Below are 18,208 nucleotides of genomic sequence, written 5' to 3' on the forward strand. Positions count from 1 at the left end.
AGATTGCTGAAGTGAAAAAAGTTGAACAATTTAGAATCAGAATCAGCTAAATCCATCTTATAATTTATCAAAATCTATTTACACTACTGTAATTACAATTACCTAAATAATGTTATGAGATTATTAGATTAATGTTTTAAATATAACATTTAATACAGAAATTTAATTAAATGATCCTATATGAAACTAAAACAACCAGTAGGTGGCTGCAAGTCGCAATAAGTGAATCATAGAATCATTCATTCATGATTCAACCGATTCGTTCAAACAGGCTGAATTATTCATGAATTAAGCAAGGCCCTGCACTTTCAGTCTTGTGGACTTCCAATGGGTGCCGCGTGCGCATGTCCGTTAAGTCCATGAGACCACAGGGTGCCCCATTTGTCATTTTAGGTTTCAGAAGGGTGCTCCCAAGTGCCCCCTTTGAGGTCAATAATATATGTGCCCTCGATGCGCACTTTTGCTGAGCCCACACTGAAGCGAGCTCTGCATCTGCAGCAGACTTCTCGACAGTGAAAGTGGCGTTACGTCACGAAAGTGCAGACTCGTAGGAAGACCGCAAGTGCTCTGTGGACTCGTACGCCATAAGCAGTTGGAAAAGAGAAGCAGAAAGAGTTGAGCTGATACAGCTGAGGGGAAAGAGTGTTGAAGTGATAGTGATTTGAGCTGTAGTGAATGCTACGGTGAATGCGCTGTGTGCACGCCTTTTGTTTTGTTTAATGTTGTTTTAATTTTGTACAAATAAAACATATGAGTCCCAGTCACGCCGACCCTGTCTGCTTCCTTCAAACGCTGAACCTCATCACACTGGTTTGGAAGAGGGCCCTAGTGGCTTTATGAATGGGTCATTGAATCATTGCCTCACCCAATTAGTTCAAAAATGGTGAATCATTCACGACTGAGAGACGCTGTGTATTGCTGGGAGACGCAACTTTTCTGCTTTGTTTGGAACTATTTTCGTTGGCAAAATAGAGCAAAAAGCGTCAAAATTGACAACGTTGTGTATAAAAATAGTCAATTCATATCAACTTATTGTTTATTGAACTGTTGTTGCATAAAATTAATTTCACATTTTGCATTCGTGCTGATATTCTAGAGAATAGCACTCTTGCTCATATGTGACAAGGGATCAGAACTGAATCAGCTGCTGATTCAGTTCTACTCAGCTGTCATTGAGTCTGTCTTATGCACATCCATCACTGTCTGGTTTGGTTCAGCTACCAAATCAGACATCAGGAGACTACAACGGGCAGTCCGGACTGCTGAGAGGATCATTGGTGCCCCCCTGCCATCCCTCCATGACCTGTACTCTTCCAGAGTGAGGAAGAGAGCAGGTAAAATCATAACAGACTCCACTCACCCTGGACACCTCCTGTTTGAACTGTTACCGTCAAGACGGAGACTTAGATCACTGGCCACAAGAACATCATTCTCGGCACAGGAACTGTTTCTTCCCACAGTCCATTTCGCTTCTGAACAGTTAGCACACCTCCCAAGGCATATGCCTTTAAGTACAATACTCCCACTGTTTAGTGCAATATCCTACAACTCAGGTGATACTTATACTTATATTTAGATTTATTTATTATAATATTCAAAACACTGTAAATATATTCATAATCTGTAAATCTGGAAATGTCTATTCTGACTAAACCCAACTGTGATACTTTTATTCTCATATATTTATATTTTTATTCTTTATTCTTATAATTTGTATTATTATGTTTCATGTTTCTTGTTGTATTTGTATAGTCCACTGGAAGCCTCAGCACCAAAACAAATTCCTTGTGTGTGCAAGCACACTTGGCAATAAAGCTCTTTCTGATTCTGATTCTGATTCTGGATGTCGTTGTAGAGTACGGTCTCATAGAATTAAGAAGTTCTCGGACACACGCTGAGAATTGAAAATTTATGCCATGGACCAAGTTTAAACAAAAGCTAAAACATAAAATAATAATAAAAAGATGTTTTGCAATAAGGTCACTTATCAAGTCTAGAGGCCAAAAGGTCAGTTCCCTTTCGAGAGGTCTCTCCTATTGCGTAATGCTTACGCTATGGGAAAACTCCTTTTCTCGAGAAATATTGAAGTCTTTATGTAAAACGCATTGCAGCTGCACAGCATACAGCAATGAGCGAGGCAGCTCGGTCATTGGCTGTGCTGCGGCAACTTGCACGAACCAATGACGGGGCGACTCTGAACCCGCTTCCAATGAGCGTGCTTCGCGTCCACGCGCGTCAGAGCCAAGGGCTATATATTGGGCGCCCCGTCGTCTGAGTTCTTTAGATTTAATCTCCTTCAGCAAAGAACCTTCTCTTCGCTGATCCTCCGGATTTGTTGGAGTCTTTTCGCCGCCGTCGACAAGCCTACAGCAGGACTGCTTCGAGGACGCCGGCGCCTTCAGCCACCTTCGATCGCCCTTCTGCTAAGCCATCCGGCGCGCATCATCACTATATCCTTTTCAAAGCTTTCAGTGTTCGCCCCCGCGACACTTTTTCTAAAAGAGCAATTTTTCAAGGCGTCAAATGCCTTCCTGCGCTTCGTGTCGAGGCCCTCTTCAAGACGGGGATCGTCACATCATTTGCGCCCGCTGCCTGGGACCGGACCACGCAGAGGCTGCCCTTACTCGAGGCGGATGTCCCGAGTGTGACGCCCTGGGCCTCACCGAGCTGCGCGCTCGCTTCGCCGTTTTCACCGCGAAAGAGCCCACCTCTTCCGTGCTGCCATCTCCTCTGGTCGAGCCGCGAAAGAAAAAACGCCGCTCACAGAGGCTGCCGGAGCACGCGGTTTGCAGTGATGTCACGCCGGGCCAATCCCCGCGTGCTTCACCGCCACCCGAAGACTCCCCGCCGCCAGTCCAGTTCACACAGGCGGACCAGCACCCCTCCAGCGGAGCGATGGGGCTCGTCTCGTTTGGCGCGTCAGGGGATGACGAAGATAAGGATGACAGTTTTTCCTGTGATACTGCATCCGACGACTGGCCGGGCTCGTCCTTCGACCCCGTGCCTTCGACATTAGCGGGCACGAGCGCGGGCTCCAGCATGGACTCAGAGATCGTCCGCATTCTCTCCAAGGCCGTGGAAGACCTCGGGCTCGATTGGTCTTCCCCGGAAGAACCCGCCCGCAGCCGACTGGACGAGTGGTTCCTGCAGGGGCGCCGACAGGCCCCTCGACAAAGACCCTCCCCCTTCTTCCCGGAAGTTCACGACGAACTCACGAAGTCGTGGAAAGCCCCGCACTCCGCTCGCCTGAAGCCTTCTTTTTCTTTGTCGCTCTCCTCCGTGGACGGCGCGAAAGAAAGAGGCTATGAGGGGACTCCACCCCTCGAGGGGGCTGTGGCCAATCATCTGTGTCCACCCTCCAACGCTGGATGGAAAGCTAAAGCTTCTCATCCCTCGAAGCCTTGCCGGTCCACTTCAGCTCTCGCCGGTCGCGCATACGCCGCCGCCGGCCAAGCTGCATCAGCGCTTCACTCTATGGCTGTCCTCCAGGTGTTTCAAGCCAAACTTCTCCGCAGTATGGACGAGTCTGGACCCGAGCCTGAGGCATTTAAGGACCTACGCAGCGCCACTGACATAGCGCTGCGAGCCACAAAAGCCACCGCCCAATCCATCGGCCGTGCTATGGCTAACCTGACTGTCCTTGAGCGCCATCTGTGGCTGACACTAACAGATATGAAGGATGCAGATAAGGCGTCTTTCCTCGACGCGCCTATCTCCCAAGGTGGCCTGTTTGGACCAGCGGTGAAGGAGTTCGCCGAGCGCTTCACCGAAGCCCGTAAGGACTCACAGGCTATGCGTCACTTCCTGCCCAAGCGATCTAGCTCATCGCAGAGCCGCCAACGGCCGCCTCAACAGCAGCGAGCTAAGACGGCGCCCCCCGTTTCTCAGCCCAAACCTGAAACGGATTTTCGACGCCGCTCGCGCTCTGCCAACAGGAAGCAACCGCCCGAGCGACGGGGACCTCGCCCCAGGACTGTGCTGAACCCAGAGCCTCGTAAGTCCTCCTAGCTACAGGGAGGAAAAGGGGGAGCGCGTGTCTCGCGAGAGCCGGACCGTTCTCTCCAAAACGTCTAAAGCATTACCCAGTCCCCTTACAGGCGGCTGGAAATGTCTATACAGCAGCCAATGTGCCAGCAACACAGCTCGCCCACCTGCAAACAAACACCGTTTTTACGGCGACACACAGAAATCACATAAAGAGCTATTTTCTGCCTGTGTCATTAAAGGGTCACGTGTCCACACCAAAGTGCGCATTCCCACATATCAAAACTGTCAACGCAGTGCCAAATGTTTTCCCAGCTCAGGCTGGACGCCCCATAAATGTAGATTGTGTGCCAACTGTTACGTATGCACCACTACACACAAGCACTGTTCCCACAGTTATAAACACTTCCCCAGTAAAAGCGGGAAGTTGTATAAGAGTAGAGCGTGTGCCCGCTGTTATGCACGCACCCCAACTCACAAACACTGTTTATATGGCCAAAAACCTCCCGCCACGAGCGGGAAGTTTTATGAAAGTGGCGCGCGTGCCTACCACAGTCTATGCACCCCCACCCATAAGCACTATACACACAGTGTTAAACATTTCCCCATCTCACTCTGTGAGCATTACAGCGAGCGTGCCTGTAATCTCACACGCACCCCTGCACTCGGCATTCAGCAGAGCTGCTCAGCGCCGCTGAGAGCTGTAAGCTCGGTGTTAACACAGAACGATTCGCTGGCGGGAGCCATACGTCACTGCGACACGCCCCCGGCCAACATTCAGCCCATATCTGTGCGAGCGAAAGCTTGGGAAAATATCCCCGACATGCCGAAATGGGTTTTGAACATAATAAAACACATTAACTCGCTTCAATTCGCTCGCAGACCGCCCCGCTTCACAGCGGTGGTAGAGACGAAGGTGAGAAAAGATGTTTCACATGTTCTACGCACAGAGATGCTCAAACTGATAGAGAAAGGCGCTATAGAAACAGTCCCCCCCTCTATGAGCGAGGCAGGTTTTTACAGCCGCTATTTTCTCGTCCCGAAAAAGGATGGCGGTCTCCGCCCCATTCTAGATCTCAGACATCTGAACAAAGCTTTAATGATTCGTTCGTTCAGAATGATAACTACCAAGCATATCCTCGCGCAAGTTCGCCCGAGGGATTGGTTTCTGTCAGTGGATCTGAAAGACGCTTACTTTCACATTCCAATAGCGCCTCATCACAGGCCATTTCTGAGATTCGCTTTCGAGGGACAGTCATACCAGTACACAGTACTACCATTCGGCCTGTCACTGGCACCCCGTACATTTACGAAATGTATGGATGCAGCACTTTCCCCCCTGAGACAGCGGGGAGTGCGAATACCAAATTATCTCGACGATTGGCTAATACTAGCACAATCAGAGAGCCAGTTAGTGACACACAGGTCTTGGATTATCAGTCATCTAGAGTGCCTAGGTCTAAAAATCAATTTTGCAAAGAGCATGCTATCCCCCAGCCAGAATATTTCTTTTCTGGGAATAGTGCTAGACTCAATGCAGATGACGGCGCGCCTCTCATCAGAGCGCGCGCTCACTATCCGGCGCCTTGCAACATCGTTCAGAGCGGACGCACGCGCCACCGTCAAGCGGTTTCAGAGGATGCTCGGTCTCATGGCCTCAGCATCAGCTGTACTCCAGCTAGGATTGTTGCACATGCGTCCTCTCCAACGCTGGCTCAAAAGCCGTGTCCCCACCCACGCGTGGCGCTCGGGCCACTTTTTAATCAGAGCAAATCACGGCTGCATAAAAGCCCTGACGCCCTGGAAAGCTGTCGACTGGTATCAGTCCGGCGTGAGTTTGGGTGTAAACACAAGGAGAAAAATTATCACGACAGATGCCTCCAAAATAGGTTGGGGGGCCCTTTACGAGGGCAGGCCTGTCTCCGGCTTGTGGTCAAACCCGGAGAAGCGCCTACATATAAACTGTCTGGAATTGAAAGCGGTCGCTTTGGCTCTCAGAGCCCTGCTCCCGTACCTGAGGGACGAGCACGTCCTAGTCCGAACGGACAACATGACGGTAGTCTCGCATATAAATCGTCAGGGTGGACTCAGATCGAGCTCCCTGCACTCGATGGCCAGGGAGCTCCTCCTATGGTCCCAGCGCAACCTGCGCTCGCTGAGAGCAGCGCATGTGCCAGGTGTTCTGAACCAGGGAGCGGACATGCTGTCCAGAGACAAAGTTCTCCCAGGAGAATGGTCTCTCCACCCCCTGACGATTCAGTGGTTATGGCAAACCTTTGGCAGAGCAGAGGTCGACCTCTTTGCCTCCAAGGAAAATACGCACTGCCCTCTCTTCTTTTCAAAGAGCACGGACGCGCTCGCCCAAGTCTGGCCGAGCCACCCGCTGTATGCCTTCCCTCCGGTTGCGATGCTACCTCAGGTCATCAGTTGGATCAGGGAGGAGAAATGTGCAGTGCTCCTGGTAGCCCCACTCTGGAAAAAACCAGACGTGGTTTCCAGAACTGATGCAGATGATACAATCTGCCCCATGGCCGATTCCACTGAGGCTAGATCTCCTCAGGCAGGCCAACGGGACGATCCTCCTTCCCCGCCCCGATCTGTGGGCCCTCCATGCGTGGCCCCTCAACGGATTCCCGGGAACCTCCCCAGTGGAGTGTTGAGAACCATCACCGAGGTGCGAGCGCCCTCTACGAGGCGCTTATATGCCCAGAAATGGAAGGTGTTCAGTGACTAGTGCAAGTCCAGGAACCTGAATCCTGAGACATGCGAAGTACCGAGTGTGCTCGTTTTCTTACAAGAGCTGTTGGAGGCAGGCCGCACCCCCTCCACGCTCAAAGTATATGTGGCTGCCATAGCGGCATCACATGAACCGGTCGAAGGACGCACACTAGGGAAAAACTACCTAGTTGTTCGTTTCCTGAGGGGCGCCAGGAGGATAAATCCCCCACGCCCCCCCTCGGTGCCGATTTGGGACCTGGCCACGGTCCTGGACGCACTTAAGCGTGCCCCGTTCGAACCCCTCCGAACTGTGCACCTTAAACAGCTCTCGCTCAAAGCTGCTCTCTTGCTGGCTCTCGCCTCGGTCAAGAGAGTGGGCGACCTGCACGCGCTGTCATCAAGCGCTACCTGCCTGGAGTTTGGACCTAACGACAACAGGGTAGTCCTCAGGCCAAGACACGGGTATATTCCTAAAGTGCTCTCTACTCCTTTCAGAGCACAGGTGATATCTTTGGCCGCGCTATCGTCCCCAGCAGACGAAAGTGACGCTAATTTACTCTGCCCGGTCAGGGCACTCAGAGTATATTTGGAACGTTCTGCCCTGTTCAGACAGACAGAGCAGTTGTTCGTATGCTTTGGCGGCCGCACTAAGGGTCTGGCTGTGTCAAAGCAAAGAATATCGCGCTGGATAGTTGATGCTATAGCGCTGGCTTATGAAGCCAAGGGCCTTCAGTGCCCCTTGGGCATCAGAGCTCACTCTACGAGAGGCATGGCCTCCTCGTGGGCGTGGTCGAGTGGGATACCCATTCAAGATATTTGTGCGGCTGCAGGCTGGGCCTCACCGTCCACATTTATCAGGTTTTATAACCTACAGGTCCCCTCATTGCACTCTAACATACTGTCGGTCTAACTATGCATAGGCTGGGGTGTGTACATGCTGAGCATTGTCTCCTCCCTCATAGAATCACATCTTTGCATCTGATGTGGAGGATTTTTCATACATGACAGTACATAAAAATGTGCTTGTGTGTGTCTTTGGACGCCCTTTGGGCCGTTCCAGGTTGTCCCTTTATAAAGCCCGCCTTCGGCTGGCTCGTTGGATAATTACTTCGCTCAAAAGCTCAGGCACCGGCCTCCGGCTTAATAGAAGCGAAGTCAGCACGCACAGCGTTTTACATGGCGTTCCCATAGCGTAAGCATTACGCAATAGGAGAGACCTCTCGAAAGGGAACGACTCGGTTACTAACGTAACCTCGGTTCCCTGAGAGGAGGGAACGAGTATTGCGTAATCTGCCGTGCTTGTGCTTGGTCAATTTGCTTCAGTCGATTGAACCTAAAGAACTCAGACGACGGGGCGCCCAATATATAGCCCTTGCCCATGCCCATCTTGGCGGGCTCTGACGCGCGTGGACGCGAAGCACGCTCATTGGAAGCGGGTTCAGAGTCGCCCCGTCATTGGTTCGTGCAAGTTGCCTCAGCACAGCCAATGACCGAGCTGCCTCGCTCATTGCTGTATGCTGTGCAGCTGCAATGCGTTTTACATAAAGACTTCAATATTTCTCGAGAAAAGGAGTTTTCCCATAGCGTAAGCATTACGCAATACTCGTTCCCTCCTCTCAGGGAACCGAGGTTACGTTAGTAACCGAGTCGGTCCTTGAGCACCACTTGGGGTCTATCTGTGCACATGCCTTAATCTAGAGTCTAATAGAACTGCATGTACATCTTGACTAAAATAGCTAAAAATATGGAACTAGCACAGTTTATGAACTGAAGATACAAGTACATTTACCATTTTATAATGATTACAGTCAGTGTAATGTATCATATTGATTCACATTTCTCACTCATCTGAGGAGACAGTTTTCCCTCCTACACACACCCAGGAAAAAACTAAAAAATCTGTCAAGGCTGAGCTGATGCACAGGAACCAATGAGTCACTTTCCTAAGATGCACTGCAGTTTTTGAAATCCAAAGAAATACACAACATGCCCCGACCAGGCTATTGCCAATAGCAAAAACTCCCTGCCAAGACCAATTCACTTCCCGAAATCTGAATAATGAATAATCATAAACCTACTGTTTCTTTCTGTGTAATGCTATATATTAGGAGTGTAACGTACACAAAGGTTCGGAACAGGGGGAGGGGGGTTAAAAAGTGTTTTGTGTCTCTATCTTTAAATGAATTCAGATTATAAGTTTAAGGATAAAAAATACATCGGCTAATGCTGTAAACTATGTTGGGGAGCCCTTACTTGCACATTACAATAATATTAAAGGTTAACAACAGAGCCCACACTATTAGCCTAAATTCAGCTGCTATATATATTTATAGATATAATCAACACTCAACAAACAAATTGTATGCAAACATGTAAACTGCACATAAGGCAGTTTTTGCATTACCTTCTAAATTTAATTATATATTTTTACGCCAATTCGTTGTTGAAATATAATCATTTACAGACTGGGTGTCATTTTCATGACATATATTTTAAACATAAGATGACACTAACAGGTTAAGTAAAATATAGGCTAATGAATATATAGGCTAATATAGTGCATATATTTAGCAAAAGAGTTAATTTTTCTAGCTGACTTTGCTGTGGACACTGAATGACTTGCCTGAGGTACCTAATCTAATGCTATGCGGGATATCTATTGTTTATAAGCTGTTTTACTGTCTTTCCACCATTGAAACACTAATTGAGAGGTTACACGAAATATAATACGTTTCAGTAAGTTGTACTGTATCTTTCAAAATTCCTTCAGATGTTCATTCATGTTTATTAGGAGAAGATGATCGTGTTTACTCCTGCTTAAACTGAGGCATCTATAATAATATAGTTATATATTTATATATATATATATATAGGCCAGTGATTGGTCACGCCACATTAAAGAGCGTCAAAACCGCATTTATTTTATGAACTTCGTGATAAAATTGACAATTTGAAAAAATACACTTTGTTTCTAATCGAAAGTAAAAAAACAAAATTACTTTTTAATCAAATGTCAAGGAAGAAAAATTAGTTTTGTGACAAGGTAAAGTGAGGACAACCTCAACAATGAGCTAGGGCTTGATGGGGCAGCAGGGCGCGTTCAGTATGCCCTGAGAGTATCATGATAGATACCGTGGGTGGTGTATCGTGTTTTTTCGGTTTGGTTTGAATATCGTTACACGAATGCCGTGTCTGTGAGGGGGTGGTAATGTGGGTGGGGGTGTTCTAGCCAGAGCAGTGGAGATAAAAGTCGAAGGTGAATTAAGCTAATGTCAAATTTCCATAATTGTGATTGATTGATTTCTGTTATAGTTGTCTTCAGCCATCTTGGTATGTTAAATTTGAGTCAATTTTGGACTTCCTATTTTTATGTTTAAATTTACATTATGAAAAACAAGGTTGTGTTCCAAATTGTGGTGTTCAGCAATTTTAACATAGTGTTGTCATCATATCAGTGTAGATGGACCAAAATAAAACCATTAAAATATCAATTAAATAAGTATTGTGATACTTGGTGCCACAGTGACTCTCTTGTCCCAAAAAGTATTGCTATACCACGATACTCAATATGTTGTCCCACGGTGAGTAATTTTTCCCTGTTGCACCTAGACAGAATTTGAGGGTTCCCCCACTTGCCAAATCTCACTTTAACCACTGGTTACACCCCACTATATGGATTGCACCTAGCTGCAGTAGTTTTTTTAAACCAAAATCCAGTTAACAAATATATAGCCTATAGTGTGTCTTTGTTTAGAGAGAGATTGCATTACCAGACCACATCGCTCTGTTGTGCAGCTTGTAAAGTGCATCGAAACCTGCACTGTGCTAAAGCAGTAACTCAAGCCGAGGGGTTTTGTGTGAGAGATAAGCCAGAAAAGCTAACATTTCTCAAGGAAGCTTATCAGAATGGCATACATATCAAATAAATGTATGTGTTAAATATCATATTCACTACTGAATAATGGTCAATGGAAATAAATTAATTCTGACAGCTTTCAGGAGGTTTTTATGAAGGCTGGTGTGTGAGTATTTTTATACAATACATTAAGTGTGTAGAACACAAGTGAGCAATTAAATACAACTATGTACTTGTTCTCTTGTGTCTATATTTAGCAGACTCAAATAAACGTATTGCTAAGAGAGAGAAAAGGAGAGACTGTTTGCAGGGGGGGAAGACAGGTGACAAATGTCAGCAAGATGATAGAAAGGGACAGCCGTGCAGCAACACTAGCTGAAACACATTTAAACACACTTCCATTAACAGCTTATTTTTAAAATCCTTTTTTAAACAGTAAAGTATTTTTTTTTTAAATGCAGTATGATAAAGTTATCCAAAATCAGTGTAATGGTTATCTTTCTCGAAAAATGTGCCTACTTTCTGTAACAGCTGTCTGCAGGTTTAAACATCACCTTATTTCAACTAAATAAACCTGACAACTACAAATCTAAGAAAATGTTATGTTAGTATGTTTCAGTTAAGCAACTGACACCCATATTCAATGACACTTCAATCATACAACACTCAATCATTAACCCAGAACACATTTGATGTCTAGCTACATGATGAGGTGCATTCCAACCTAACTTATGTGTTCCATTACTGTCAATTATAGGATTAAGCATTATTATTATTAATTTTTTTTTTTTTACCATAGACAAGATTGAGAAATTACAATGAGTATAATATACAGAACTTTGCAGTGGTCTAACTTTTACCAGTTTTTTTGGAACAAGGAAATTATTGAATAATCGCATTCTTCTAATAAACAGTCTCTTCCTCCTTTTTTCCCCCTTGCATGTATGTGTGGTTTGAAGTGACAAGGTCACAACTAACTCTAAAACAATGTAACCTACATATTAATTATGTCTGCTAGCCTTCTAAAAATGAGTTTTAGGTTTATGAACACACAAACTAGCAGCCAGCTGCCCTCAATTAACAATTAATCTCATTATCATCTGACTGCAGGGCAATCAGACAGTTTAACAGAGAGAAAGACAGGTACAACAGAGAACTGTTTGGAGACCAACAAAAGACAGTCTAGCCATATTAGTGTGAAGAAAATGAGGTTAAGGGGAAAACAAGTGAATGTTAGAAGTATAACACAAATGAAAAAATACCATGTAAATATAATCATTAAGTGAGCAACACACAACATGAAACCCTTGACATTAACTCCTCATATTCAAAGTCCATTCCTTTCCCCTGCCAAACACAATAAAAAGAGCTAATTTTACCCTGTCTCTCACAGTTGAGGGACCATGATCTCTTCCACTCCTCACAGCCCACTGTTGTCATCCAACTCAAATCCAACAGGTGAGGCCTCATCCACTGGTAAGCTTCTGTATCAAAATCCGTAAGAAGAGAATCCTTATGCTGACTATTTTCATCTGCTCACTTCTTGAATGAATCTAATAGCTTCTGAAACTTGTGAAAACACGCCACACAATTCAAGCTTCCTTGACCAGACACCCTCCCTCTGCACACTCACAGAAGCTTTGACAGCAGTTGTGTGTTTCCAGCCACTCCTACTCTCCCCTTCTCAAGCTCTATGGCTGTTGCCAGGCAACCGGGTTTCAGGGGCGGTCCCGTGGGTGGAGCTGAAAAAAGCTGCACACTGGCTCCTGTATAAAGCATTTGCATATGGAGGTACACCTAACCACTGTGGCATGTGCATTCGTTTGGAAAGTTTAGAGGCTTGGGACTTGAAACATTAAAAAACTGGATTGTTTTCAGAATCAAGTTAAAAATACATAAATAAATAAACACATGAAAATAAAAAAAAATTTTTACTTTCAAACTATTTGTAACACCAAAAAACAAGGGGAAGTTAGAGGAGACGATATTAATTGCAACACACCGCACACAAAGGCACCTAACCTCACAATTTCACTTCCTTCTTTGCAAGATCAGTGTGTATTGTGTGAGTGTGTTTGAGCATGATTCATTGTGAAACTGGATTTGTGTGTGTGGTTGTTTTGCACTATTGCAGAATTAAAAAAAATTAAAAAAACTTTTATATTCGCAACTGTCTCCCAGAAATGAAACCTACTCCTAAACTACTGTTACATCTGCTTTGAAATCTAATCAAGAAACAAATTATATGTACAAACGCATTAAATGCTAATATATTTCCTTGAACTGTCGTGTTTCCTCCCACTCTGATCATTCTAACAAATGACCTGTGATTTCTAAAGCCCAACACTTTTTCTTCCGACCATTTTTATTCTCACAGTTCCTGTATGTCTCCTCATATCGTGTTTCTCACTGTGTTTAGCATTATCTCAGGTAAATTTTCACCATCCACAAACCTGTCTTCAGTTTCCCGCTTCGTGTCACATGAATACAAGTGACCCCAAATCATACAAAAACACAGCCAGATCTTTCAGCCAAACTGCTTAAGGGAGTTTGAAAACAAACACACTACTACCTTTATGGCTCTCATTTAGGCAGTTGTATCTTGTTTCTTCTGGTATTTGTCAGGGGAACAGAACGGATGGTGTTAATTTTCTTTCACTCTCTGACCTTGGATTTTATCTTGCACATTTTAGCTTTTTAAAAGGAGGAAGATTTAGGGAAGGTGGAGAAATATTGAGAAAAAATAGAAAGAGAGAGATTGTGACGGGGGAGATGAGAAAAGGGGGCTCTTGAGGGGTGAAAAGCTAATTATCTGGAAAGGAATCTCTAATGGGCTCTCTCACAGAAAGAATTTGGCCACAGGTCTACCAATGGCTGCAAGCTATTTATTTAATGCAATTTGTTAAAGCTTTGTACTCCTTTCCTTGTAAAGGGTATCAGTGATTCTATTCAAACTTTGCAGTCCAGAGTATAACTCGCATGGACAGACTGAATAAACCTCTTCAAAATGGCTTTAGAATACATTTCCTTCCCTTGCTCCCTCTTTTTAATCAAACAAGTGTTCAGTCCTCAATTATTTAGAATTAATGTGTGGGCTTATTACAGTCCATTGAGATAATTAATTTTTTTTAAAAGTAGACTCGCATTGACGTCTTAGAGTCATAAGATAGAATGTGATCGTTTCAGTTTGATAAATAAAAGTTAAATGTGAAGCATTTAAAGGCCCCCTGAAATCAAAATGTAATTTTTTTAGCTCTTAATATGAATATGTAAAGCCTAGTTCACACGGGACAATTTTAAAATTGTCGGCCTGATTTTCCAAACCTGAGAGACCCCACACACGGCGATAAAAAAATCACGGTTCTAACAGTTTTGGTCGTACAGTGTGTGGTGCGCAGCCACACGGCAAAATCAACACATCACACACAAACCGATTTGTCTCCCGGGCATTCCCAGGTCAGACGGAAAATCTCTAAAAATCCCTCGAGTTCAAACGTGACGTCAGAGTAAACAATCAGGGCGGACGAAGAGGATGCAGTGGCGATAGTTTGTATTTTGTTTTTAACCGGAAAAAAAAAACTTTATAAAAAGAAAAGGTGATGGTCAAAGAAGTGGAGACAACGCGAACATGGACGGCTGTTTTGATTTTGATTCGGTGCTTCCTCTGCGCCACGCTTTCTGATTGGCTACACGCCACAGTCCACAGGCTGCGTGCTCGTTTGTCCCCGGGGGACACCACACACGAGGAGAAATCGGGCCAAAAAAATCCATCATGTTGGATATCCCCGATATGAGATCGGAGTGGTCCCGATGTCCTTCCGAGCAGACGAGAGCACTCTTAACACACCACACACGGCAGGAATATCTGATCAGATTATTTTACGATAATCGAAGCATACTTAAGATTGACGGAAGGGGTAAATCGGGACTAAAATCGCTCTAATTATCTTGCCGTGTGAACCACGCTTTAGCCTTAATGTTATAAATAAGCTGTTGTGTTCCAAAGCAATGACAAAATTCGCATTTAGGAGATATAAGGAGAGGTGGAAAGTAACGAATTACATTTACTCGCGTTACGTAATTGAGTAGTTTTTTTGTGTACTTCTACTTTTTAAAGTAGTTTTTAAAATCTGTACTTTTACTTTTACTTAAGTACGTTTTCTTTGAAGTATTGTACTTTCGCTACATTTGAAATCATATCCGTTACTGAGTAAAAAATAATAATACAAGGGGGGGGGGGGGGGGGGGGGGAAATCACACACTCCGGAAACTACTGAATTGATTGAAGGGCGGGAGAACAAACACGCAAAAAAGGTGACGCCCAGCTGAAGCTGAAAGCTAAGCGCCAAGCGAATTATGGCCAGTATGAAAAGTAGAAAAAAAGCGTGGTTGTCCTCGAGGATAGATATCCAATTTGCAAAAAATGTGGACGCAAAGTGGCTGCAAAAAGAGGATATAGGACACCATCCCTCCTGCAGATAAAGGTATGTCCCGATTTACGTGATGCAAAGGGAATCCCGGAATCCAGTCATGAAAATGGGATTCACTTAATGCAGATGTCACGTAAAACGTATGTAAAATAATGGATGGATGAATACATGGAAAGTAGAACTGTGCAATAAATCCAATCGCGACATGGTCTGTGAATATTTAAGCTAAGCACAAAAATACTGCAAGTAAATATATAACCCTATCGTTCTGCTGAGCTGCGTTTGTCTACTACATACTCAAGTACTCGTGACGTTCATGGTGTTTTCAGCGTCTCACAAACAATTTGAGGACATGAACATGAACATTTCCAGAGCTGCTCTGAGAGAACGCCTAATGAGCATTTTCATAATTTTATTTGAGAAAATCAATAGTCAAATACACTTTTAACAGGTCTTCACAACCCGTCAAAATAAAAGTTCGGTTTTACTAGGAGAAATTATGACAGAAATATATTACTATTGTAGGCATACAGTAGAACGTAGCCTATTTCTCAAAATAATAATAATAACAACAATAATAATACATTTTATTTGAACATTATTTAAAGGAATTTTTTTTTGTCCATGGTTTAATTTAGTAAATCTGTTTTTGCAGCGCTTCCCCAAAAAATAAAAGGACACAAGTTTAAATTTACATTTGATTACCACCGTTTTTGATATTATATTTTGATTAAATCATAAAAAGTAGGGGTGTAACGATACACAAAACTGACGGTTCGGTTTTCCCACGGTTTTGACGTTCGGTTCGGTTTAGAAAGCTAAAAAAAAATTTAAAAAAGTGGTTTAATGAAAAAATGGTGTCTTTGTCTTTAAATTAATTCAATTACAATTAAAAGTTTTGCAAGGATTAAAAATCTGCTAATGCTGTATAGGGAGCCGCACATTACTATAACATTAAAGGTTAACAACAGAGCCTAAATTTAGATGCTATTTATTTTTTAGATATAATAATCAACACTCAACACATTTTATGAAAACATGTAAACTGAACATAAGGCAGTTTTTGCATTAACTTTACTCAAATTTGTTATTGAAATATAATAATTTACACAGTTGCTGTCATTTTCATTAAAGATATTTTAAACGTACTTTAAATAATCAAAATATAATTAACAGGTTAAGTAAAATATAATATATAGGATAATATTGTGCATTTATTTAGTGCAAGAGTTAATTTCTCTAGGAACCAACAAGTTGTGGACACTTAATCACTAGCCTGCTGAGGTAAATATAATGCTAGTGACAAGCTATGCAGTTTTATTGACGTCTTTGCGCTGATGAAACACTGATTGAGCGATTACAGGAGTTATGATGCCTTTCAGTAAGTATACTGTATTTTTCAACATACCTTCAGGTGTCCATTCATGTTTATTCTGTAACTGAGGAAGAGATGATCGCGTTTACTCGCGTTTACTCCGCGCTGCCGCGCTGTTACAATCCGTGGTGACAGATAGTTTTAAACTGTGGGTACAGATTGTCAATTTACATCCAAGTGGACTGATTGGTAAACTGTGCCTAGTTTTGTAAAACTGTGCACACGGTAGTTTATTTTTCTTCTGTAATGAAGCTTGGCTGTCCATCTAGTGAAAAATGTTGGTACTGCGGCCAAATAAAATCTTACTGAAAGCTAATTTTTTGAGATATCAACCTAAAATTTGGAACACAACTTCTTCAGATTTTTGGCCTACATTTTCTGGCAGTTTTAGAGTAAAATATATTTTGTAATATATATATTTTATATAAAATATAAATAATTATATTTTTACATTGTTCATTTTCATAAACTCAAACTTGTATAACTTTTTTTCTGTTTCACTTTCATAACTTCATAATACTTCACTTCAACATTAATCTGGCAAATGTCTTCTTTAAAACAAGACCAACCATAGGTCTATATTCCAAAGCATTTAAGTTTGAATAGTGATTTTCATGTCTATGCGAAAAAAGGGGGAGTGACAGTTAAAGGGTTAAACGATATTAAACTATTATATCTATATCTAAAATATAATTTATATATAAAAACTCTCCTACAGTCCAGTCACCATCGGTCGCGACTCGCACGTATTTTCATTTAAACGTCACTCACTGACGTTTTCCTAACCAGAAAAAAAAAAAGATTGCCCTGCTCTGCCTCTGATTGGCTAGTACTCATTGCCATCTGGGTCAGAGCCAATTAGAAGCAGGATGTGGGTGGGAAAAAATTCTGTGTATAGGGAAAGGGGAGAGACAGAGGGAACAGGCAAGACAAACTCCTACGTTTAAATAACATATAGAAAATATCTGCTTGACAACGAGCTGAGAACAAGCTCAAATAAGCAATTACACTTTAGAAACAAGCCCAAAAAAAACCGCGACCCGCGACTACCAATATTTGTAAGCGACTTTACAGAAAAACAAGCCCAAAGTCGCTTATAATAAGCGGACTTGGCAACACTGATTCCAGGTCCAATCAATGAGCCGGGCTGGGCGGGGCCGGGGTAGCTTGCAGGGCGGGGCGTGTTCGGTACGCCATGAGAGTATCGCGATTCGAATCGTGGGTTCTGTATCGCGGTTCTTCGGTTTGGTTCGAATATCGTTACACCCCTAATAAAAAGAAACATTAATTTTCTGAATAAAATACATTTCATAGGACAATATTATTCTTAAACATTTTAATAAATTATTAATGTTAAAAATAAGTTGTTAATCTAATTCATTATTAATTATCGAATTTAATTGATTAGACATGTTTTATTGAAATTTTAATAAACAAACAAATTATTTCAAGTTTGTTATAATAAAAGCATTTGTTCAACCAAAATAAAATCCTGTTTTCATTAATTTAACTGTCATTTTAACTGATGATAATAATAATAATACCCATAATTTAATAATACAGTTTATTTATTTAACAATTGATTAATACTGTAAACCGTGATATTTTCTGCGACGTTACCATACTGTGAAAATCTTATACCATTACAACCCTACACAGGAGGGTCCCCCACCCCACCCCCGCTGTTAAAAAAGTAACTCAGTAACTTTTACTCTGAGTGAATTTTAAATGAGCTACTTTTTACTTTTACTTGAGTAGATTTTTAGACCGGTACTTTTACTTGTACTTAAGTAAAATTTCATTGAAGTAGTAGTACTTTTACTTGAGTAGAATATTTTATTACTC

General features: G+C 43.0%; 1 protein-coding gene across 2 annotated transcripts in view; it reads right to left on the bottom strand.

Annotated features, from left to right (window-relative positions):
* rab11fip4b (RAB11 family interacting protein 4 (class II) b) overlaps positions 1-12,240 on the bottom strand; it is a 44,463-nt gene extending 32,223 nt beyond the window's left edge. The window contains exon 1 of one of the 2 annotated variants that reach the window (XM_077199016.1): positions 11,938-12,240. In XM_077199016.1, coding sequence (XP_077055131.1) covers positions 11,938-12,028 — 91 coding nt within the window. In that variant the 5' untranslated portion in view covers positions 12,029-12,240. The remainder of the gene's footprint in view (positions 1-11,937) is intronic. The other variant, XM_077199015.1, reaches the window with a different exon arrangement.
* Between the last annotated feature and the right edge of the window lie 5,968 nt (positions 12,241-18,208).

Source organism: Siphateles boraxobius, unplaced genomic scaffold (assembly GCF_051911475.1).
Source record: "Siphateles boraxobius isolate OS27281-9 unplaced genomic scaffold, OSU_SipBor_1 41, whole genome shotgun sequence".
In the NCBI taxonomy this organism is placed as follows: domain Eukaryota; kingdom Metazoa; phylum Chordata; class Actinopteri; order Cypriniformes; family Leuciscidae; genus Siphateles; species Siphateles boraxobius.